Source organism: Primulina huaijiensis, chromosome 17, assembly GCF_012295235.1.
Source record: "Primulina huaijiensis isolate GDHJ02 chromosome 17, ASM1229523v2, whole genome shotgun sequence".
In the NCBI taxonomy this organism is placed as follows: Eukaryota; Viridiplantae; Streptophyta; class Magnoliopsida; order Lamiales; family Gesneriaceae; genus Primulina; species Primulina huaijiensis.
In genome coordinates this window covers 4,154,278-4,175,789 of record NC_133322.1, presented here as the reverse complement: position 1 = coordinate 4,175,789, position 21,512 = coordinate 4,154,278, and the positions used below count along the sequence as shown (strand labels likewise).

The 21,512-nt window shown below is 32.6% G+C and overlaps 3 protein-coding genes across 6 annotated transcripts; 2 read left to right on the top strand and 1 right to left on the bottom strand.

Moving 5' to 3' along the window:
* Positions 1-5,577: 5,577 nt before the first annotated feature.
* LOC140963347 (xylan glycosyltransferase MUCI21-like) lies at positions 5,578-8,362 on the bottom strand. Its single transcript, XM_073422638.1, has 3 exons — positions 7,922-8,362; positions 7,750-7,800; positions 5,578-7,013 (listed from the first exon to the last, which is right to left on the bottom strand). Exons 1-3 carry the CDS (start codon positions 8,157-8,159, stop codon positions 5,731-5,733), a joined length of 1,572 nt encoding a protein of 523 aa, XP_073278739.1. The 5' UTR covers positions 8,160-8,362; the 3' UTR covers positions 5,578-5,730.
* A 3,043-nt stretch (positions 8,363-11,405) lies between these two features.
* LOC140962346 (zeatin O-xylosyltransferase-like) lies at positions 11,406-13,741 on the top strand. 3 transcript variants are annotated; one of them, XM_073421212.1, is made up of 2 exons: positions 11,406-11,566; positions 12,073-13,741. In XM_073421212.1, exon 2 carries the CDS (start codon positions 12,129-12,131, stop codon positions 13,581-13,583), a length of 1,455 nt encoding a protein of 484 aa, XP_073277313.1. In that variant the 5' UTR covers positions 11,406-11,566; positions 12,073-12,128; the 3' UTR covers positions 13,584-13,741. The 3 variants fall into 3 exon arrangements, with proteins under 3 accessions (XP_073277313.1, XP_073277312.1, XP_073277314.1); XM_073421211.1 differs by having other exon boundaries at positions 11,407-11,566; positions 12,057-13,741; XM_073421213.1 differs by lacking the exon at positions 11,406-11,566 and adding an exon at positions 11,641-11,923.
* A 3,825-nt stretch (positions 13,742-17,566) lies between these two features.
* LOC140963518 (zeatin O-xylosyltransferase-like) lies at positions 17,567-19,812 on the top strand. 2 transcript variants are annotated; one of them, XM_073422872.1, is made up of 2 exons: positions 17,567-17,691; positions 18,117-19,812. In XM_073422872.1, the coding sequence occupies exon 2, from the start codon at positions 18,189-18,191 to the stop codon at positions 19,644-19,646; it is 1,458 nt and encodes a 485-aa protein (XP_073278973.1). In that variant the 5' UTR covers positions 17,567-17,691; positions 18,117-18,188; the 3' UTR covers positions 19,647-19,812. The 2 variants fall into 2 exon arrangements, with proteins under 2 accessions (XP_073278973.1, XP_073278974.1); XM_073422873.1 differs by having other exon boundaries at positions 17,570-17,691; positions 18,133-19,812.
* The last annotated feature ends 1,700 nt before the right edge of the window (positions 19,813-21,512 follow it).

Sequence of the window (21,512 nt, the reverse complement as noted above, 5' to 3'; positions counted from 1 at the left end):
ATTTGAGGCTCTAATAACAATAAACTTTAGTGTCATGTCCGTATTTTTATTTACCTAATTTATTCTTATTTTATTATCTTTGACATTGAAGAAAAAATATATTATAACAAAATTTATCTGTGTACGAATTTATTTGGATATTATTTAAATTTTATATAAATTCAAATGATAATGTCAAATCTCGTTTAAAAATTATTAAATAAACCAAAACGTTATAAAAAAAATAATCTACATAAATTTTTATGTAATTAATTTTTAAATTTTATATATAAAAAAATTTATTTGCATGCACGTGCACGTGCACGTGCTAATGAGTACTAGTAATAATAAAGTATTTTAGGGAAAATTAGAAAATTAATTAATAATTATTTTTGAAAAGAATGTATTTTAGAAGGCTAAAAGTGTATCCTGTTTGGTTCAATGATATTGCTCAAAAATAGATCAAGAAGAATCCTAACATGCCCTTTATATATTTCGACTTGGAATTTAGCACATGCCCAATTTCTATTCTTTTTTTTTATTACAACGCACGCTGGGGAGGGAGATCGAATCCGGGGAGGGAACCAACTTAAGTTGGTGGGTGAAATCATTGGGCTAAAGCCCGGTCTCATGCCCAATTTCTATTATACTCTGTATTCAACTCAACTTTTGGGATGTTTGGTCCATTTGTTAAATCTCTTAATAGTTGTTATTTTAAATTAANTTTCTGTTTAAAAAAATAAAATTTTAATTTTTAAAGTTTAAATTATTTAAATAAACTTTGATAGTATTAGTCGATTATATTTTTTGTGTTTATTGTTAGTCTTCTCCTAATATTTAAATATATTAAATTTAGATCTATACTTGTATATGTATAAATCGTTCCGTATACTTTAATAGCGAATACAAAATAAATTTATATTATATAAATGAATTAATTTTAATTTTTAGGCATAAAGTTATTAAAAACTCATCAATGATCTCCAAAATCCATTAAAATTTTATATTCCGCTTGTTTATCTCTCTCTATCCTCTCTTATCTATGTTTAATGTTAATTTCAAAAATGATAACTTTTTTAAAATATTTTTTAAAAAAAATCTTTTTCAATTGATCATTTCTATAGATCACATGCATAATCCGTATCAAGATCTTATTTAATTTAATAATGTAGAAGATTTAAGAAACTAGTGGAAAAGGAGGATTCAACCCCACAAAGAACGAATGAGAAATCTCACTCTATCCGTATTTCGAAGCGTAAAAACAGACGGAGACCTAAAAAAAATTTCGACCAAGTCAATAAATCGCAAAGCGCAAAAAGTTTTCTCTTCCACATCTCAACTTTATTATGGATTTTTCCATTTTTATTAGTTCTTCTAACAAGTTGAGAAGTAAATATTTACTTCAGTAGTCGTTTCAATTTTATTTTTGTTAGTTATTCTGCTGTGTTTGAATTGATTGTCATGGCAGATCATGGAATAAGTGGATCATTGGAATTCGGAAGTTGTATTTTATTTCATGGCGACATATGTCTGTCTATACATGCAACCTCACCTCACAAGAATTACAAAATTTGAAAAAGATGGATACATGGATTATCTGCACATGTGATAATCCAAATTTATTCAAATTAAAATAAAGGATAAAGTTAGTCGCCTACAAAAATAAAAGCCGTACATAGTTTAAATAATGGATTTTAAGATAAATTATAAATTGATAGAATTTTTCACATAGAAAATCTTTAATTTATTTTTTTCATGAATCCTATGCTCGGTTGTACAATGATTTTTTTTAAAAAAAATTGAAATAATTTTTATTATTTTCAATAAGTACAGTTTAGTAAATTAAATCAATAAGTAAAAAATATTTATATTGATAGATAAAAAATATTTTAAATAAAAAAAAGTTATTCGCATTAAAAAAATTGATAAAAAAAGGCAATCATAAATTATAAAATTTATAAGGTTCTATTAAAAAATTTACAAATATCAATTAAAATCCTGCAAAAAAAAAAAATCTACAAGATTTTATGAAATCTCATTTTCATAGTTAAATCAGGATTGATATTTGTTGAGATTTGATGGGATTTGATATACCTAAATCAAATCTTAAAAAAATTGAAAAGATTTCATCAGATTATATGAACAAAATAATTTATTTTTTCTTTTCAAAACTAAATATATATTCCTCATATTTATAAATCATTTTTCTTGTATATCGTGTATAAACAATGTGAATATTAATAATTATTAATAAGTAAGAGATTTAAAAATAATAAGTAAAACAAATTATTTAAAATTAATTTTAACTATCTAATCTAATTCTTAAATAACATTAATAGCCAAACACTATACAATATAATTATAAATATATGGATTTCAAATTCAAATCCAATTCTAAATCTCATTTTTAATTTTTCAAACATAGTGTTTGAAATATGTGAGATCCTACAAAATTCGGTATAAATCTGTCAATTACACAAAAATTTGTTATTTAAAAAAGTCAGTAAATATCTGCAATAAATACAACCCCTTAATTTTGCATACAGAAAAATTTTATCCCCTCAATTTGTTCCCTATATATGTCCATCGTAATTTGATTTAGATTCCAATAAAATATGTTGATTCAATGTAATCTAAATCAATCTAATGTGGCATTTGGATCTAGGAAATTATATGATTTGTGAATAATTTCAAATTATATGATTTGTGAATAATTTCAAATGCTATTATCTTAAACGTATATTTGAATTAATACATCATAATTATTATTGAAATAAGTTAAGAAAATTTAAATCACGGATTTCAATCCATCATTTATAATATCTCATCTCCGAGAATTTAAAAAATTAAAAACTTTCTTTTTTAATTTTTTTATTAGTATAATTACACAGTAATTGTAACCCTATAAGTACATTGAAAACGTTTCATAGTATAATTGAACAGAACCAAACTCCGCCATATTTTCTGTATAAATTGGAGAGTATTTAGCTTGAAAACAATGGCATTGAATTTGGGAAAATCTTCTGTGTGCGCGGGAGTGGAGGATAAGCCGTCCCCTCTGCCTCCACAGGTGATGGCTTTTTTTCCACTTTCTAAAACTAATAACGGAGAAGTAGTACCGGAGGATGAGTGGCCCTCTTTGCCGCCACGAAACAGCATGCAAGGGATGTCACCGTTGCCATCTCTTCCCCCGTCTGGAGCGAAAAGCGGTGGAGGATGGATGGAACTTTTTGCGAGCAACGATGAGAATTCAACTGATACATCGTCTGTTCGCTTGGCAATCTCTTCTCAGCGATGGATCAATATCAAGAAAACGCAACCATCAACACCTCTTGCTCTTAATCCCATCCATTCTACCATGAAACAGCAGAATCGAGATCGCATGGTCCCGTCACAATTGCTTGCCAAGATGGAGCATAACAGCGTCGCGAAGACACCTTCACCACCTCCGGTTCAAATCGAAGAAGTAGAGGAAAAACTCTCTCAGCCGTTGTACTCCGCCAAGGAGATGAACATCAATGAGAAGAAGTCGAAAGAAGCCATCCAAGAAACGCTTAGAAATCCATTTTCCTTGTTAGCAGACATGGAAAATGAGGATTCAAACCCACAAGAGGTGGAGGTGGAGAAGAAATCGCCGTCTGTTCAAATTTCGAAACGTCGAAAGAGACTAAGGTCTAAAAATTTAGACAAGGTTGATGATCAAAGACAGATCACCTCGAGTTTTTTCATTACTACTTTATTATTATTCACTGTTCCATTCTTGTTAGTTCTTCTAACAAGTTCGAACATCAGTATTTACTTTTAATAATTTGATCGTTTTTTTTTACTAGGTTGTTGATTCACGAACGGATATTATGTTTAAATGTTTTTTTTTGGGTCAAACTTTAGTAGTTTAGAATGGGTTTCAGGTAATTTGTATTTTTTTAATTTTCGTAGAATCTATGACTATCAGACTGCTGTTATTTATTCAGCTCGGTGTAATATAAATCAAGCTAACATTATGCTTATGTTGATAGATTTGATTTGAATGGAGATATTTGATTTGGAGGAAGATTTGAGGATCTGAAACGATTTGGATAAAATATTTTATTCGGAGAAATTTATAAATTTATCTAAAAAAACTACAGCTTATTTTTAATCATATACTTGGAGAACAGGCCAAACGTTTCGAAATCTTTTAATTAAAACCTTCGAGAAATGTCAAATTTCGTTTATAATTAAGATATGATGTAATGTTGTGTCCTTTATCGATATGATGTGATGTTGAGAAATGTCAAATTTCGTTTATAATATTTGACTAAAAAGGATTTGATTTGGTTATAATAAAAATAAATAAATAAATAACTTCCCTATTACAATTAAAAAAAATTAAAATTGTTCATATATATGGACATAATTTTCTACTAACTAAAAAATTAACTACTAATTGTTGTTTTAAAAGTTTCAATTAATTAAATAAACTTGTTCCCGATTTTATAAAATTGTACAACGTATAAACTCTGTACGAATACCCTTATCTTATCTTATCTTATAATTTAAATATTTGAGCGGCTTACATGTAATCAAATATATACGTAGATATTTTAAAGAGAGTAGGTCTCTTGTGAGAAGGTTTCACGAATTTTTATCTGTGAGACGGGACAACCTTACCGATATTCACAATAAAAAGTAATATTCTTAGCATAAAAAATAATATTTTTTCATGAATGATCCAAATAAGAGATCTGTCTCACAAAATACGACTCGTGAGACCGTCTCACACAAGTTTTTGCCTTCTAAAAAAAGATGCAAATATATATCCTTATTATTAGGATATGTGCATTTTTTGGAATAAAACACGTCCATATTAAAAATAATTAGAATTGCATATAATCTAAATCAAGCTAAGATCACGATTAGATCGACACATTTCATATAGATAAACAGAATTGATTCTTGAACGTATTTAAGATCTGAAAGTCATCATTTAAACGACTTAAAATTTTCAAATCCATCGTTTCGACTTTTCTTTCATAGATTCAAATTTATAAGCTCAAACTAGATAGATTTCGAATTCCACTTTAGTTATATAAAAACTCATGAATCTGATCGTTTCATTGCTAAGATTTAATAATGTTATATTGCCATCATAGGTATGTTTTATAGAAATATCGTTTAGTGACATGTAACAAAAAAAAATAATGTTTTATACAAACAAAGCTTATTAAATAATAGGTTTATCAATTATCATAGACGACTTGTAGTGTTGGAAATTAATTAAAATTATATTATGTCACATTGGACTAAATAAATAAAGACAAAAACTTGTATAAGACAGTCTCACGAGTTGTATTTTGTAAGACGAATCTCTTATTTGGGTCATCAATGAAAAAATATTACTTTTTATGCTAAGAGTATTATTTTTTATTATGAATATTTATAGGGTTGACCCGTCTCACAAATAAAGATTCGTAAACCTGTGTCACAAGAAACATACTCATAAATAAATTGGACATTAGAAGTTCAGACCACCTATGAATCTCTAACATGAAAATAAAATAATCCGCAGTTCCTTTCATGATGGTATGTACAAACAATCTGTACTCCAAGCACAATTAGTTTCTCTCTTTTTTTGTTATTTGATTTGATATACAAAAGAAGATTTCTAGGCTTTACATATATGACAACCATTTTTTTTTTACCTCATTTTATCACTAATTTAGGACTACAGCATAGCATGTGTTAGGACGAGGCATAAAAGGGATCGATACTTCACTGGGATCCGGACCGCAACCGGCCATTCTTTTTCGCGATGGTATAGAAATAGGCACGAAGCAAGCGTTTTCGGAACCTTCTTAGATCCAACTTTACAGTTTGACTGTCGAGGTAGATTTTTTTGGTAAATTCCCATCCCTTGTGGTTCACGCTGCTTGGATCGGTTAAAACGGGGTCGTTTTTCGGGTAATGGTGATACAAGGAGCTCTCTTTTGGAAAGATCTTGTAGCCAATGTAGCACAAGTCGAATTTTACAGCCGGCTGCCCGTAGTAGGTATCGGCTGCCCAATCCGTTCCAAGGGGTATGACTTGGATGAAAACCGAGCCGGGCTTCATGAATAGAAAGTGAGTCATGGCTGCACCATGAACCCCAATCATGACATCACTTGAGTTGAGGACTCGGTAGATTTTCGCAAGTTCCGTGCTCCTTTGTGGTCTCAAAACTTCAACCACAAAACCCATTTGTTCCGCCATTTTCACCAACGAGTCTTCATTTGTTATAGCCCTTGAACCATTTCTTGACACTATGACCAGTTTTGGTTTATTTGAAATTTGTTTATCTTCTACCACAACCTGTATTGGATTCTTGGATGAACTTTCGGCATCCCGTTCTTCGTCTAGCATGAGATCTCTAACACGAGGCCAATAAGCTCGGTCAAGAAGTTCATGAAAATCTCCAATCGACTTATTACCTTCCATCAAAGAAGCATCAATCGAGAGCTCATCATGGATTCTTAAGCCAACAATAGCTTCAGGAAAGCAATGCACTCGTTCATCACCACTAAAGTCTATAGCCGGAAAATCGGAAAGTTGAGACAATATGTCTCCATACTTTGTGATCCACCAGTTGTGATACTCAAGAATGACGAATACAACCTTCTTATTAAAATGCTGAGAAGTGATGTAAAGAGGCAGAATCCCATCATTAAATTCATGGTAAAGATTACCTGTGTAGCCCCCGGTGGAGAAAAACACGGCAGGAATATCGTACTCAATTTCACACTGGTGATGGAGAATACCCGAATCCCATTTCACAATGAGGTCTAATTCATCAACCGTGTTCATCAAACTGGTTTCCCATTTTCGAGTATATGGCCTAATCTTTTGATGTTCAATCACCTTTCCCTCCTCATGGTAACCATTAGAAAATGCCGACAAGTAACCACTAACGTCGTTTTCACGATACAAAACAATTGAGGAGGAGCTAGAGTCTGTTCTTACATCCCCTCTCATCACACATACATCCGTCCGAATGCTAGTTCTGTCACAGCAAATTGTACCTGCATTTAGATACTCACACATGAGAAACTCCGGAAATTTTACAGGTAAGATCAACAAGAATCCCGCAATCCCTTTGCTGCAAGCCCGTGTTGTCGCAACAGGATGTGAGAACTAATCTGAAAAGTCATGGATAGAGGTATAAGTTGGATACACACACTGCCAAATACATGTGAGCGTGAATAAGCATATTCACCAATAGGGTAAACATATTCATTCCTACTCCACCGCAATTACTGCTCCTCCCCCTTCCAAATCCACAAGCAACACAAGGCCAAAATAACGGGCTTTTTTACAAAACAGAAAAAGATTGCCTCAAACAAAAAACATACAAATAATATCTTCTCAGGAAATGAAAAAAAAAAAAACACATATAAATGATTAAAATAAGGTGGAGAAAAACTTCGAAAACAGGGGACTCCAAATTCGGGTCCATGGCCAAAACTTAAGTTTATTATTACTTATAAAATCTGAATCTTCTTCCTACAAAAGCTATTCTCCTAACCACCTGCTTCCTAGCAAATTGTAAATCTCGATGTGCATACTAAATATAATTAAACGATTACTTAAAAAAATTCAAATATCAAAACAGGAATTTCTTTCATCAAAAACTTTTAATCGGTGTAAAAATCAATTCTTTCTTTCTCACCAACCATATCATGAACATGAACCCAAACCAACTTTCCCTCCAACACAGGCATAAGGAAACATCCTAAACAGGGTGTATAGTTTGCTCACCATTAGGAACAGAAGAACAGAGGGAACCTTTAACATCAGTTTCGTACGGGTCTGCAAAAACCAAAGCCGCAGAAAATCAACAAGTATTCCACAAATATATATACACGCATATATGTAAAGCTAGCCTTAAAAACAAAGAAAACCAAAAAAAAAAAAAATTGAAAAGCCTTACAAAAGAAGGAGAAGCTGGAGCCGGATGACAAAAACTGGGGTGCCAAAATCAAGCAGCAATAAATAAGAGAAAGCAAAATGAAAAACAACAGCTTAAGTTTGGCTCTTCTGTTGCTACAGCTGGAGTTTCCATAGATTAAACCAGAAGGGTGGAGGCAAGATTCATCTTCTTCACCAGCGACGTTTTCTCTGCTTCTTTTCCACTGATTGAACTGGTTGTTTCTTGGGTATTTCACCATCTCTTCTTCTCACGTCTCTCTCTACTATATTTTTTTCTATCTTTTTTTGAGGGGAAATTTTGCTCGGTGCAGGAAACTTTACAACAATAAAGAAGAAAAGAATAGACACAAAGAAAGAGAAAGAATAATGAAAAGTTTGCAGTGCAAGAAGAGGGAGCTAAAGAGGATGGGTTGGTCTGGTTTGCGCTTACGCGTAGGTGTGAAATTGCGAATAAAGAAAAGAAAGCAATTTCAAATTAATGAGTTGAAATGATAAATAAATTTTTTTAGAATATAACAATAATTAATAAAATTAAATTTTTATCCAAATTTTCAATTTATATCAAAATATATTTTAAAATCTACAATTTCATGTGAGAATAAATTATATTTTTAATCATTAAATGTTCATTTTTAAATTTTATATACATTTAAATTAAATTTTATATACATTTTAAAAACCACATACGAGAAAAAACCGTGTCTAGACCACTGTCAATTGGCAAGTGTGCATGAGTACTCGTGCACGTAACAACTGTTAATATAACAAAAAACATTAATTATGTTTGAAATTTTATATAAATGACGATTTTATAAATTAATAAATATTTCTATGTTTCTTAGGTGTGTTCTTGATTAATTATTTTATCAAACTGTAACATTCAAATGTCATTACATATTATATATTTCTTAATAAATTAATTTGAAATAAGAACTCCACGGGGCTATTTTTTTTCCCAAACATAAATAATACGATTATCCAAACACAAAAATTCTTGTGAGACGGTCTCACAGATCAAAATATCTTATTTGAGTCGTCCATGAAAAAATATTATTTTTTATGCTAAGAGTATTACTTTTTATTGTGAATATCGATAGGGTTGACCCGTCTCACAGATAAAAATTCGTGAGACCGTCTCACACGAGACTTACTCGACAATGAGTTATATTGTTAAGTGATGATTTTGTTAATTTGGGAAGTTCTTATCCCACAGTTAATGAAATTGACTAAGGAGAGTTTGTAATTAACTATGCTCTAAGTAGACTACGACACGTCAAGAATTTGAGATTAAGGAAATAACACTTCTAATAGGCTTTGTTTTATTTTTCTGCTTCCTTCTAGAATTTTAAAATAGAAGACCATGTTCAATATCGATAATGTTTTGGGAACTGTTGAATATTTCATCCATTGGTTGATAATAATGAATGAGTCAATATATTACAAGATGTTGGTCGATCTACGAAATTGATCTGTGAAACTGTTTCACAAAAATTTTTGTGTTACAAAAAGTGTAGTTTTGTCAAGATAATAGAAGTAAAAAAATAAATTAAGTAATTTGAAAGACGTGGCAGCTTTAATTAAGTGAAAGAAACCCAATAAAGAAAAGATAACCGAGAGCACAAAGCCAACTTTGGCGGCGTCGTCGTCATATTACAGTCCCATTTTTTTAATTAAAAGTTAATTAAACAAACACTAAAAAGGCTCAACTTTCACAAATTTCAATAAATATGCCTGACGATAAAAATACTAATTGTCATTAAAAACACATTAATTACAATTATCTTAAACATTGCCTAACTAAAATTCAGTTCCCAAGGGCACAATGTCAGGTGAACGAGGCTCAATGTAATCTGCGATGAGTAGGTCTTTTGTGAGATCGTCTTACGAATCTTTATCTGTGAGACGGGTCAATTTTACCGATATACACAATAAAAATTAATACTTTTAGCATAAAAAGTAATACTCTTAGCATAAAAAGTAATATATTTTCATGGATGACCCAAATAAGAGATCCGTCTCACAAAATACGACCCGTTAGACTGTCTCACACAAATTTTTGACTTTTCCCAATTACTACCACGCCTTTCTTTAAATTTTAGGGAGCATTTTCTTAATTGTTAAACCCATTTTCATATCTTTTGACATATTTCTTATATTTAATTAATTAATATTTATCAGAAAATACCATATTATATGATCAATGTGTGTATATATATAACACATATAAATATATAGAGTTGAATTTGAATTGTCGTCATTGTCAGATTGAACTTAATTGAAAGTGTTGATATTGGTCAGACTTCATTTATGGGAACGAGTTCATAGTCAAAAGTTAATAAAACTTGATGGTCACTATTTCCAAAGTGACATTAGATTTCCAACTCTGTAATTCGAAACATTTTCTTATGGTTTATATGAAATTTGCACATTCATATCCTCGCATTTAATGAATTTGATATTTATTAAATATAAAACTTATAAACTGTAAGAAAATTAAATGATAAATTTCTTTATTAATAAGCACAGATAAACAATATGAAGGGGTAGGGTTGGCACATGTGCCAGCACAAGATTCTGGGTTCCAATCATCTTCACCAAATGGACCGTTACTAGGCAAATAAATCAAGAACAACCCTTTGGCCGTATCTCACAAAATACATTATCCTCAAAGTATTCTGACAATCCCTGAACTCGTTTTCTTTACAAACTGTACCACTGGGTGACAGGCAGTCACATGAATTTTGGCACACCAATCTTTTAGGCTTAAACAATGAATACTGTCTGGTCTTAGATGTCAAAGCTATATTACTTCGAGGCAGTGGACAATACTTAGCCTGAAAAAAGAAAGCAAAGTCTCTCAACTTGACTATATAAAGGTCCTCAAGCCAAGAACACACCACCACCACGAGCTACAGAGCGATTTGGGCTATTTCTTACGTATTATTTTTTGACAGACCTATTTGATCTTCGAGTTTCCAAAAATATAGGGGGACCTCAAAACCAACAAGCATGCTATCTTTGTTCTCAATAGACAAGATTTCTAACGTGTATATTGGTCCATGCCCTTTTGTCTCGATATTTTTGAGCCATTTTTGCTTCATAATTGGACGATAATCGATTACTTTTTTCTGAAACAAAAAACAAAAAATCGAGTTTAAAATCCTAAACGTAGACAAAATGTCAAGTTAAAGGTGAAATCCAGAGAGACGAAATGTCATGGGGTGGAGCTAATTGAGAACGGTATGTTATAAAATGCGGGTTTATGACAAAGATAAGGCAAACTTTTGGCTAAAGTCATGACTCATTGTTCTTAAATTCATATGATATCAATTTTTTAAATTTAAGATGATGTGTCGAGTTAGAAATTAAATTAAAAATCTAAAAGGCATCGATTATTAAAATTTTGAAATCTGAACAGGTAGCTTTGTTCCTATTGAAATTTTTGTAAAAAAAGTTTCTACATTTATAAAAAAATTATTTGTAGAATTCCCATTAAAAAAAGAAAAGAATCTTTGAAAAATCAATTTACATTGACTTCCTTGTATGAATCTTCGCGTAGCTCGAGTTCGTCGGCAAGCTGGTAGCTTATCTTTGTGGGTTGAAGTTTTTCCACCGATCTTCTTAACGGAACTGAAACATCACTTTGGTAAACTCAATATTTATCCATCGTCTTCTTTGTTTTTAAATTTTGGGGATGAGTAGCTTTCCCAGAAGACCATGGAGTCTTCGGCTTAATTCTCATGTATCATATATTTTGGATTAGTTATGGCAATTGATATGCTTATTCATTAATTTATATTCATTTTTATGAACTCCTAATGATGTTGCGAAGCAACGTTTGAAATATAAGATAAGGGTTTTTAATTCATAACGGATCCATTTTCGATGTGATTGTGTCAAGCCGAGTTCAAATACTCGTTTAGTCGAGCTTGAGCTCAAACCAAGATGAACTCAAACATGGTCGAATTGATTTGGGCAGCTATTGTTTGAAGCTTTTTTACTGGTATTTGATTCAATCGACTGGTTTGTGTCCCTCACTTTTTAAAGGCAAAGAATGCAGTATGTTTATAAGAAATACCCCTTTCAATTGTAGAGTTAGCATTTTAATCCTGTCAATAATGGAACTCGTATTTCAGGTTGCACTTTGAGCAGGGGAGTGATCACCATCGACTCAAAGAAAGCCGCAATTTCAATCAAGTGACAAAAAGATGCAATCTTCAATAAGTAGCACCAAAGATCATCAAGAAAATGATTGCAGTACCGCCATGGCATCAACTCAATTTGCTGTAATGATGGTGCCATTTCCTGGTCATGGACACCTCAACGTGTTCCTTCAACTCTCCTGTATTATATCCCGGTACCAGATACCGGTTTACTACCTCAGTTCGGCGATCCACATCCGTCAAGCCAAAGCTCGTGTTAATGGCTTAGAGCCATCAGATGTGGCCAATATCCACTTTCACGACATCCCAACACCGCCGTTCGTCTCTCCTCCACCGAATCCCAACTCTTCGAACAAATTCCCTTCACAGCTCCAACCAGCATTCGATGCCACGCTGCAACAAAGAGAACCGGTCGGTGACTACATGAAAGATCTGTCATCAAAATATAAAAGAGTTGTCGTTATTCATGATGTCGTCATGGCTTATGTGGTTCAGGATGTTGCTTTGATCTCTAATGCAGAATCCTATGCATTACACTGTATCTCGGCTTTTTCTCGGGCCACTCTTGTCTGGGAACAAATGGGCGTACCATTCCCGATAAAATTCCCGAAAGATTTACCGTCTTTCCAAGACAGGATAACAGAGGAAATAATGTATTTTATGTCTTTCCAGACTGAGCCAATTAAGTTTAGATCCGGAGACATCTACAACACCTGCAGAGTGATGGAAGCCCCTTTTTTGGATCTATTAGCAAAGGAGGAGTTGGTTGGGGATAGAAAAAGTTGGGTCGTGGGACCTATACTTCCTCAGAAAACATTCTCCTCGGCACTCAAATCAGATACCCAACACATGTGTTTAAAATGGCTTGATAAGCAGGAACGAAGTTCCGTTATCTACGTAGCTTTTGGCTCGACAACTACACTATCGGATGAAGAGATAAAAGAGCTTGCATTGGGATTAGAACAAAGCAAACAAAAGTTCATTTGGGTACTGAGGGATGGCGACAAAGGAAATATCTTTGATGGAGGAGACATTAGACAAGCCGGGCTACCTAAAGGGTTCGAAGAACGGGTGGAAGGGAGGGGAATAGTCTTGAGAGATTGGGCTCCACAACCACAAATCTTGGCTCACTCATCGACTGGTGGATACTTGAGTCATTGTGGTTGGAATTCGTGTATAGAAAGTATAGCAATGGGGGTGCCTATTGCAGCCTTGCCTATGCATTCAGAACAACCAAGAAACGCTTTGTTGATAACTGAAATATTGAAGATAGGGATTGTTTTGGAGTGGGCTGATAGGGAGCAGCCTGTGAAAGCAACGACTATTGGGAATGTGATTCAAAGACTAATGGCGTCGGAAGAAGGGAATGAGATGAGACGAAGGGTGCAAGAGCTGGCTGCTGCTGTTGAACAAGCAACCGCGGAAGGCGGTGTTTCTCGACTCGAGTTGGACTCCTTTATTGCTCATATCACCAGACAAGGTGATATGATGCCATCATAAGGTGCAATTGGCACTAAACAAGAAAACTTTTGGTGACTTTCTTCTTCTCGAAACTAGGAGTATTTCTTGTTCTTGTAATATAAGCATGTCATGCATGTAACTTCTCGATCGTGTGCTGCGCGAAAAATAACTTATATTCAAATAATTATTCATCAGTAGATCTTTGTCTGAAAAATTAATGGATTTAACACACTAAATGTGAGAACCAGATTTTTATCTCCAACATTGTAATTATATTGGTAAGGAAATTAAGAGCATGGGATTTTTTTTTTTATGGTATTAGAACAATAAAATATTCTATGGGAGATCCATATTGATATACATGTTAGAAAAGATTTAATGGGAAATCTTTAGTATCAACTCAATAACATATATATTAAGGCATGCAAATTTTCGAAAATTTGGGAATAAGATTTACAAGATTGGAATATAGCACACAAGAAATTAAGGCATGTTAGTACAAAATAAAATCCGAAATTAGCATAATGTGCCTAAATATGTGATTGCTTGAATATTGAATTATATGCAACTTGAGTGAAAAAGAATGGAATCAAATCTCTCCCCTCCCTTGCACTAATTTTCGAGCCAATCAAGGTGCTAGATTAGGGAATTAAGAGTTGAGAGCAAAATCATCAACCATGGAAGGCATAGTTGGAATAAAATCTTATTGGATTTGGCACAAGTTTAGGCATTATTTGAGTACCTAATTTAACTCTCTCTCACTCACTTATAAATATCACATCATTCCAAGCCATTCAACACACAATTTTCGAAATTCTTGCTGCATATTTCCGAGAATTTTAGCAGCTTGTCCTAGCCAAAACTTTGCACAAAAATCGCCCTAGAAATCGAGCCGAAGTGCCGCCCGAGTGAAGAGCAAGAAGCGATCCACTTCCCGAATCCGAGCACCTACGTTTTTAGCAATTAAAAATACTGTAAGTGGGCTGTTTTTAAAGTTTTAAAATTCGGATTTATGCATGTGTTCGGTTTTTTTTGAAAAATAGTCGAGTACAATTCTTCTTCTACTCTTTCTTGTATTGTCATACGGTTTTTAAAGAGCTGTGAGGAGTCGACTGTATATGGGTGAGAATCCCAACCATGACGTACCCTTACGCGGTGGGGGACATAACCGCTATACGGCCTCGCCCCCTTAGAGGAGTAAAAATTAGGGACTGACGTCAGTAAACCATAGAAAGTAGATAAATCTCAGTGCTTGGTAAAAGTTATGCATGTGTTATGAATTATGAACGCAAGTCATGTTTTTTTTTATTTTTTGCATGTTGTTTTATTGTGCTCGATATGCCCCCACTTGCTGAGTATTTTCCAAAATACTCACCCCCTTACAACCCTTCCCAGATAAGCTCGAAGAAGAACACGAGGAGGAAGAGTCCGAACAGTTCTGGGGATGGTGAACGTTCGAGAATTTAGATTGAGCTTAAAGTTATTATGTTATTTAGTTTTACGTTTCTGCATTAAACTCTGTTGTTTTGAGATTTCGGTTTTGTGAAGATAATTGTTATTTCATTTGAGATTATGATATATAAACTGGTTTCGGTTTACACTGTGCTACAAAGGCTTGTTGTTTTCAATTGTGTGATTGTTAAGCGACGCCCGTGTCAATCCCGAGTTTCAGAGAGTGACACTAAAGAATAATTTTATTTTATATTATTAACATGATTTTAAAAATATTAATTAATTTAGCAAGAAAATTTTATTTTGTTTTCTTAAGAATTTATAAAATATTGATCGTTTATCCTTTTCTACTAATGCAAATTAGGATTACTATTTTTGTAAACAACGTTAAATCTTAATAATTGTTTTTGTTTGAAAATGATTTATGCTTACTATACTATAATAAGTTTACTAGAATACTATAAAATTTTAGTCTTTAGTTTCATGAGTATGTCAACCTTTTATCAGCTCATGCTAATACAAAAATATAAACAAAAACATAGTGTAATTTAAAAATTAATCGAAATATTGAATTTATCATGCTTTTTAATGCAACTAGTAGAATACTAGAATTTGATCATAAAATTATATATAGTTTTTCAATCTAAGGCATATAGTTTCGAAGACAAATTAAAATGTGGAATTGCGAATTTGATTATCGTCAATTTGGTTTTTTTTTTTAAAAAAAATAACTTTGATGCTATTTTGATAATGTAAAACATTAAATTTTTGTATGAGTTAACAAAATAGCTTGCAATTCATACTAGTTAAATAAACAAAATTCAAAAAATATTGTACAATAGACTCATCTCAAAAAATATTGATAACTATAAACATTTGCCAAACGTTTTGCAGTTATAGGCCTTATGGACATGAGTCCCACGTTTATAAACCCAATTATTGTCGTGGTTTATAAACTAATTAATATACGTAAATTAAATTTTAATAAAAATATATATAATTTTATATAGATAAAATATCAGTATTTATAATTTTTTATAATATAATATTATCAATACTTTACTTTTTGTTAGTTCTGAATTTTTTTAAATAATATATTATTTGAATGCATATAATAATTTGAAGTGAATCAAGCTTTTCGGCTATAAAATGTCTTTGGAGCTCATGGGCTCAAAAAGAGATGATAGGGAACATGACCTGTCAAAGTCCATAATAATGTTTATGCTATATTTTAAATATTCTTTTAATATAATTTTTTAGTGTATATTTTAATTTCCATGGTATTTGTACGTGGCTATGAAAAGTCATTTAAATTATAAAATATATTAATTATGCGGACATATTAACATTAAAAATACCTTTTTCCAACTCTTGGAGGAGTGAGAAGGCAGCCGAATTCTTATTACATTTTTTTAAAGAAAAAATTATGTAATAATAGCGGTCCTCCAATAATAGGAGAAGTTGGTGAAAAATTCCCAATTAAAACATTTCTTTGGGTTCACTCCCTACCCACAAAATTGTGATATTATTTCATACAAATTGTGGTACAATTCATGTGGAAATGTGGTACTAAAAAAGTACCCAGAGACTGAACACAAAAAAAAAAACGACGGATGGGGACTGAAAGCCAATTTCACGCCAATAATATTCATTTGTGGAATGTACGGAGTAATATTTTATGTGAGTATTTAATTGAATATTTGGTATTTATAAATATGCGATAAAAATCAAAATCTCATTATTTTCTGAAGATTCTCAAGTATAATTTTATGATCCAATGATTATTAACTCTCTTTGTATATGTTTATAATATTCGTGACGGAATCAGAAACATAGCTCTGTTCGTGTTAGAATTTTAAACTCTAAAATCTTTTAATATTTTAAATTAATCTACCTACACGTAATTTTTTTTAAAAAAAAATTGACTAAGCCTGGGTGTCTTACCATGTGGCTCCGCCACTGCTTAATACCTAATACAAAAATATATGCATCATCATCATAAAATATTATATATGTTTTCATAGTACTTTATCATAAGAACTAATTAAAGGAGCGTCTATATATTCTTAAATTTCACCTTTGATACCCCCAACATATGATCAGATCGGCGTTGGCCTCGTGAAAATATAGAAAACTTACATAATCGTGTCTTTTTTTTTTTTTTCGATTAAAAATTCTCGAACTTTGAAATCATTTCGAGTTGTTAACATCCACAACAGATTTTGATCGAACCATAACGAAAAACTCATCACATCAATTATCTTAATTCTATATTCACTTATTCATAAAACTCAAATCAGTAGTTTAAAATTTTTCTGATTTCAATATCGACGAAGTCACTTGCAATTGCAACGTGTTGTAGGTTGAGAGAGTCCACATGCAACCTTGAAACGAAGTCACGTGCGATTGCAACGTGTTCTAGGTAGAGAGAGTCCACTACATGCAAGAAAATTTCGATGGATCCTTGCGTCAAAATTTGGATGGCCGGCAACCTGCTCAAATATATATTTTAATTTTAAAAAGTAATAATTGTTACGCAACCCACAGGCAAGCTTTAATTGTAAAATAATCAATTTACATTGACTTCCTTGGATGAATCTTCGCGTAGCTCCAGTTCACCGGCAAGCTGGTAGCTTATCTTTGTGGGTTGAAGTTTTTCCACCGATCTTCTTAACGGAACTGAAACATCACTTTGGTAAACTCAATATTTATCCATCGTCTTCTTTGTTTTTAAATTTTGGGGATGAGTAGCTTTCCCAGAAGACCATGCAGTCTTCGGCTTAATTCTCTGTATAACTCAAGTGCATGTGTCATATCTTTTGGATTAGTTATGGCAATTGATATGCTTATTCATTAATTTATATTCATTTTTATGAACTCCTAATGATGTTGCGAAGCAACGTTTGAAATATAAGAGAAGGGTTTTTAGTTCAGAACGGATCCATTTTCGGTTTGATTGTGTCAAGCCGAGTTCAAATACTCGTTTAGTCGAGCTTGAGCTCAAGCCAAGTTGAGCTCGAACATGGTCGAATTAATCCTGTCAATAATCGAACTCGTATTTCAATTATAGACTGTAGAGTTACCATTTTAATCCTGTCAATAATCGAACTCGTATTTCAGGTTGCACTTTGAGCAGGGGAGTGATCACCATAGACTCAAAGGAGGTTGCGATTTCAATCAAGTGACAAAAAGATGCAATCTTCAATAAGTAGCACCAAAGATCATCAAGAAAATGATTGCAGTACCGCCATGGCATCAACTCAATTTGCTGTAATGATGGTGCCATTTCCTGGTCATGGACACCTCAACGTGTTCCTTCAACTCTCCTGTATTATATCCCGGTACCAGATACCGGTTTACTACCTCAGTTCGGCGATCCACATCCGTCAAGCCAAAGCTCGTGTTAATGGCTTAGAGCCATCAGATGTGGCCAATATCCACTTTCACGACATCCCAACACCGCCGTTCGTCTCTCCTCCACCGAATCCCAACTCTTCGAACAAATTCCCTTCACAGCTCCAACCAGCATTCGATGCCACGCTGCAACAAAGAGAACCGGTCGGTGACTACATGAAAGATCTGTCATCAAAATATAAAAGAGTTGTCGTTATTCATGATGTCGTCATGGCTTATGTGGTTCAGGATGTTGCTTTGATCTCTAATGCAGAATCCTATGCATTACACTGTATCTCGGCTTTTTCTCGGGCCACTCTTGTCTGGGAACAAATGGGCGTACCATTCCCGATAAAATTCCCGAAAGATTTACCGTCTTTCGAAGACAGCACAACAGAGGAAATAATGTATTTTATGTCTTTCCAGACTGAGCCAATTAAGTTTAGATCCGGAGACATCTACAACACCTGCAGAGTGATGGAAGCCCCTTTTTTGGATCTATTAGCGAAGGAGGAGTTAGTTGGGGATAGAAAAAGTTGGGTAGTGGGACCTATACTTCCTCAGAAAACACTCTCCTCGGCACTCAAATCAGATACCCAACACATGTGTTTAAAATGGCTTGATAAGCAGGAGCGAAGTTCCGTTATCTACGTAGCTTTTGGCTCGACAACTACGCTATCGGATGAAGAGATAAAAGAGCTAGCATTGGGATTAGAACAAAGCAAACAAAAGTTCATTTGGGTACTGAGGGATGGCGACAAAGGAAATATCTTTGATGGAGGAGACATTAGACAAGCCGGGCTACCTAAAGGGTTCGAAGAACGGGTGGAAGGGAGGGGAATAATCTTGAGAGATTGGGCGCCACAACCACAAATCTTGTCCCACTCATCGACTGGTGGGTACTTGAGTCATTGTGGGTGGAATTCGTGTATAGAAAGTATAGCAATGGGGGTGCCTATGGCAGCCTGGCCTATGCATTCAGAACAACCAAGAAACGCTTTGTTGATAACTGAAATATTGAAGATAGGGATTGTTGTGTGGGAGTGGGCTGATAGGGAGCAGCCTGTGAAAGCAACGACTATTGGGAATGTAATTCAAAGACTAATGGCGTCGGAAGAAGGGAATGAAATGAGACGAAGGGTGCAAGAGTTAGCTGCTGCTGTTGAACAAGCAACCGCGGAAGGCGGTGTTTCTCGACTCGAGTTGGACTCCTTTATTGCTCATATCACCAGAGAAGGTGATATGATGCCATCATAAGGTGCAATTGGCACTAAACAAGCAAAATTTTGGTAACTTTCTTCTTCTCGAAACTAGGAGTATGAAGCTCCATCATGTTCTTGTAATATAAGCATGTCATGCATGTAACTTCTCGATCGTGTGCTGCGCGAAAAATAACTTATATTCAAATAATTATTCATCAGTAGATCTTTGTCTGAAAAATTAATGGATTTCACACACTAAAGAATAATTATATTTTATATTATTAACATGAATTTAAAAATATTAATTAACTTAGCAAGAAAATTTTATTTTGTTTTCTTAAGAATTTACAAAATGTTGATCGTTTAACCTTTTCTACTCATGCAAATTAGTATTACTATGTTTTTATTGTTATTTTTCTATTAGCATGAGCTGATAAAAGGTTGACATACTCAAGAAACTAAAGACTAAAATTTTATAATAATTTACTAAGCATAAAATTATTTTCAAACAAAAACATTTATTAAGATTTAACGTTGTTTACAAAAATAGGATAGTTTCGAAGACAAATTAAAATGTTGTATTGCGAATTTGATTATTTTTTTTAAAAAAAAAAATAACTTTGATGCTATTTTGATCATGTAAAACATTAAATTTTTGTGTTTAATTGATTAATTTTTTCACGATGAAATTTACTCCGCTATTTTTTTGTGAGTTAACAAAATAGCTTGCAAATCATACTAAATAAAACTAGGAAAATACCCAATTGTTGTCGTGGTTTATAATTTTAATAAAAAAATATATAAATTCATATAGATAAAGATATCAGTATTTATAATTTTGTAAAATATAATATTATCAATACTTTACTTTTTCTTAGTTCTGAAATTTTTTAAATAATATATTATTTGAATGCATATAATAATTCGAAGTTAATCAGGCTTTTCGGCTATCAAATGTCTTTGGAGCTCATGGGCGCAAAAAGAGATGATAGGGAACATGACCTGTCAAAGCCAATAATAATGTTTATGTTATATTTAAATATTCTTTTAATATAATTTTTTAGTTTATATTTTAATTTACATGGTATTTATACGTGGCTATGAAAAGTCATTTAAATTATAAAATATATTAATTATATGGACATATTAACATAAAAATACCTTTTTTCCAACTCTAGGAGGGCCGAGAAGGCAGCCGAATTCTTATTCTTGTTACGTTCGAGAGAGATTTTAGAAAAAAATTTTATGTAATAATTGCGGTCCTCCGTAAATAATATTCATATGTGGAACGTACGAATAATATAGAAAACTTATATAATCATGTCGTTTTTTTTGAGATCTAAAATTCTTGAAGTTTGAAATTATTTCGAGTTGTTATGATTCATTATTGAGTTTGATCGAACCATAACGAAAAACTCATCCCATTAATTATCTTCAATATTCACTTATTCATAAAACTCGAATCCATAGCTCAAAATTTATATTATATCAATATCTCAAATTTAATAGGAACTTACTCACAATGAGTTCTAGGTAAAGAAAGAGTCAACTTGTCAAGAAAATTTCAATGGATCCTTGCCGTCAAAATTTAGTAGGCCACCTGCTCAAATGTTTTTTTTTAAAATTTAAAAAGTAATAATTGTTACGCAAACCCATAGGCTAGCCGACAAATTTGGAACCGGCCCAAATTAACCAAAAATTAATATATTTAATTTAAGAAACCTAATTTTAAATTTTTGTCCTCTAATAAGAACCCTAGTAAGTGGAATATATAAAATGTTGAAGCATCTTCGGATTTGCCATTCGAAATGGCTGGGGGACAAAATGACCTTTGAATACACTAACATTATTTTTCATTGACCTTCGTGATCAACGACGTCATTTTAACGTCACTTTCATCTTGAATTTTTTTAATGTTTAA

Coding starts and splice junctions, on each gene's coding strand:
- LOC140963347 (XM_073422638.1), bottom strand. CDS start 8,159: ATGGTGAAATACCCAAGAAACAACCAGTTCAATCAGTGGAAAAGAAGC. Junction 7,801..7,921: donor CTCCAGCTTCTCCTTCTTTT/GTAAGGCTTTTC, acceptor TGGTTTTTGCAG/ACCCGTACGAAACTGATGTT. Junction 7,014..7,749: donor CTGTTCTTCTGTTCCTAATG/GTGAGCAAACTA, acceptor ATCTAAATGCAG/GTACAATTTGCTGTGACAGA.
- LOC140962346 (XM_073421212.1), top strand. CDS start 12,129: ATGCAATCTTCAATAAGTAGCACCAAAGATCATCAAGAAAATGATTGC.
- LOC140963518 (XM_073422872.1), top strand. CDS start 18,189: ATGCAATCTTCAATAAGTAGCACCAAAGATCATCAAGAAAATGATTGC.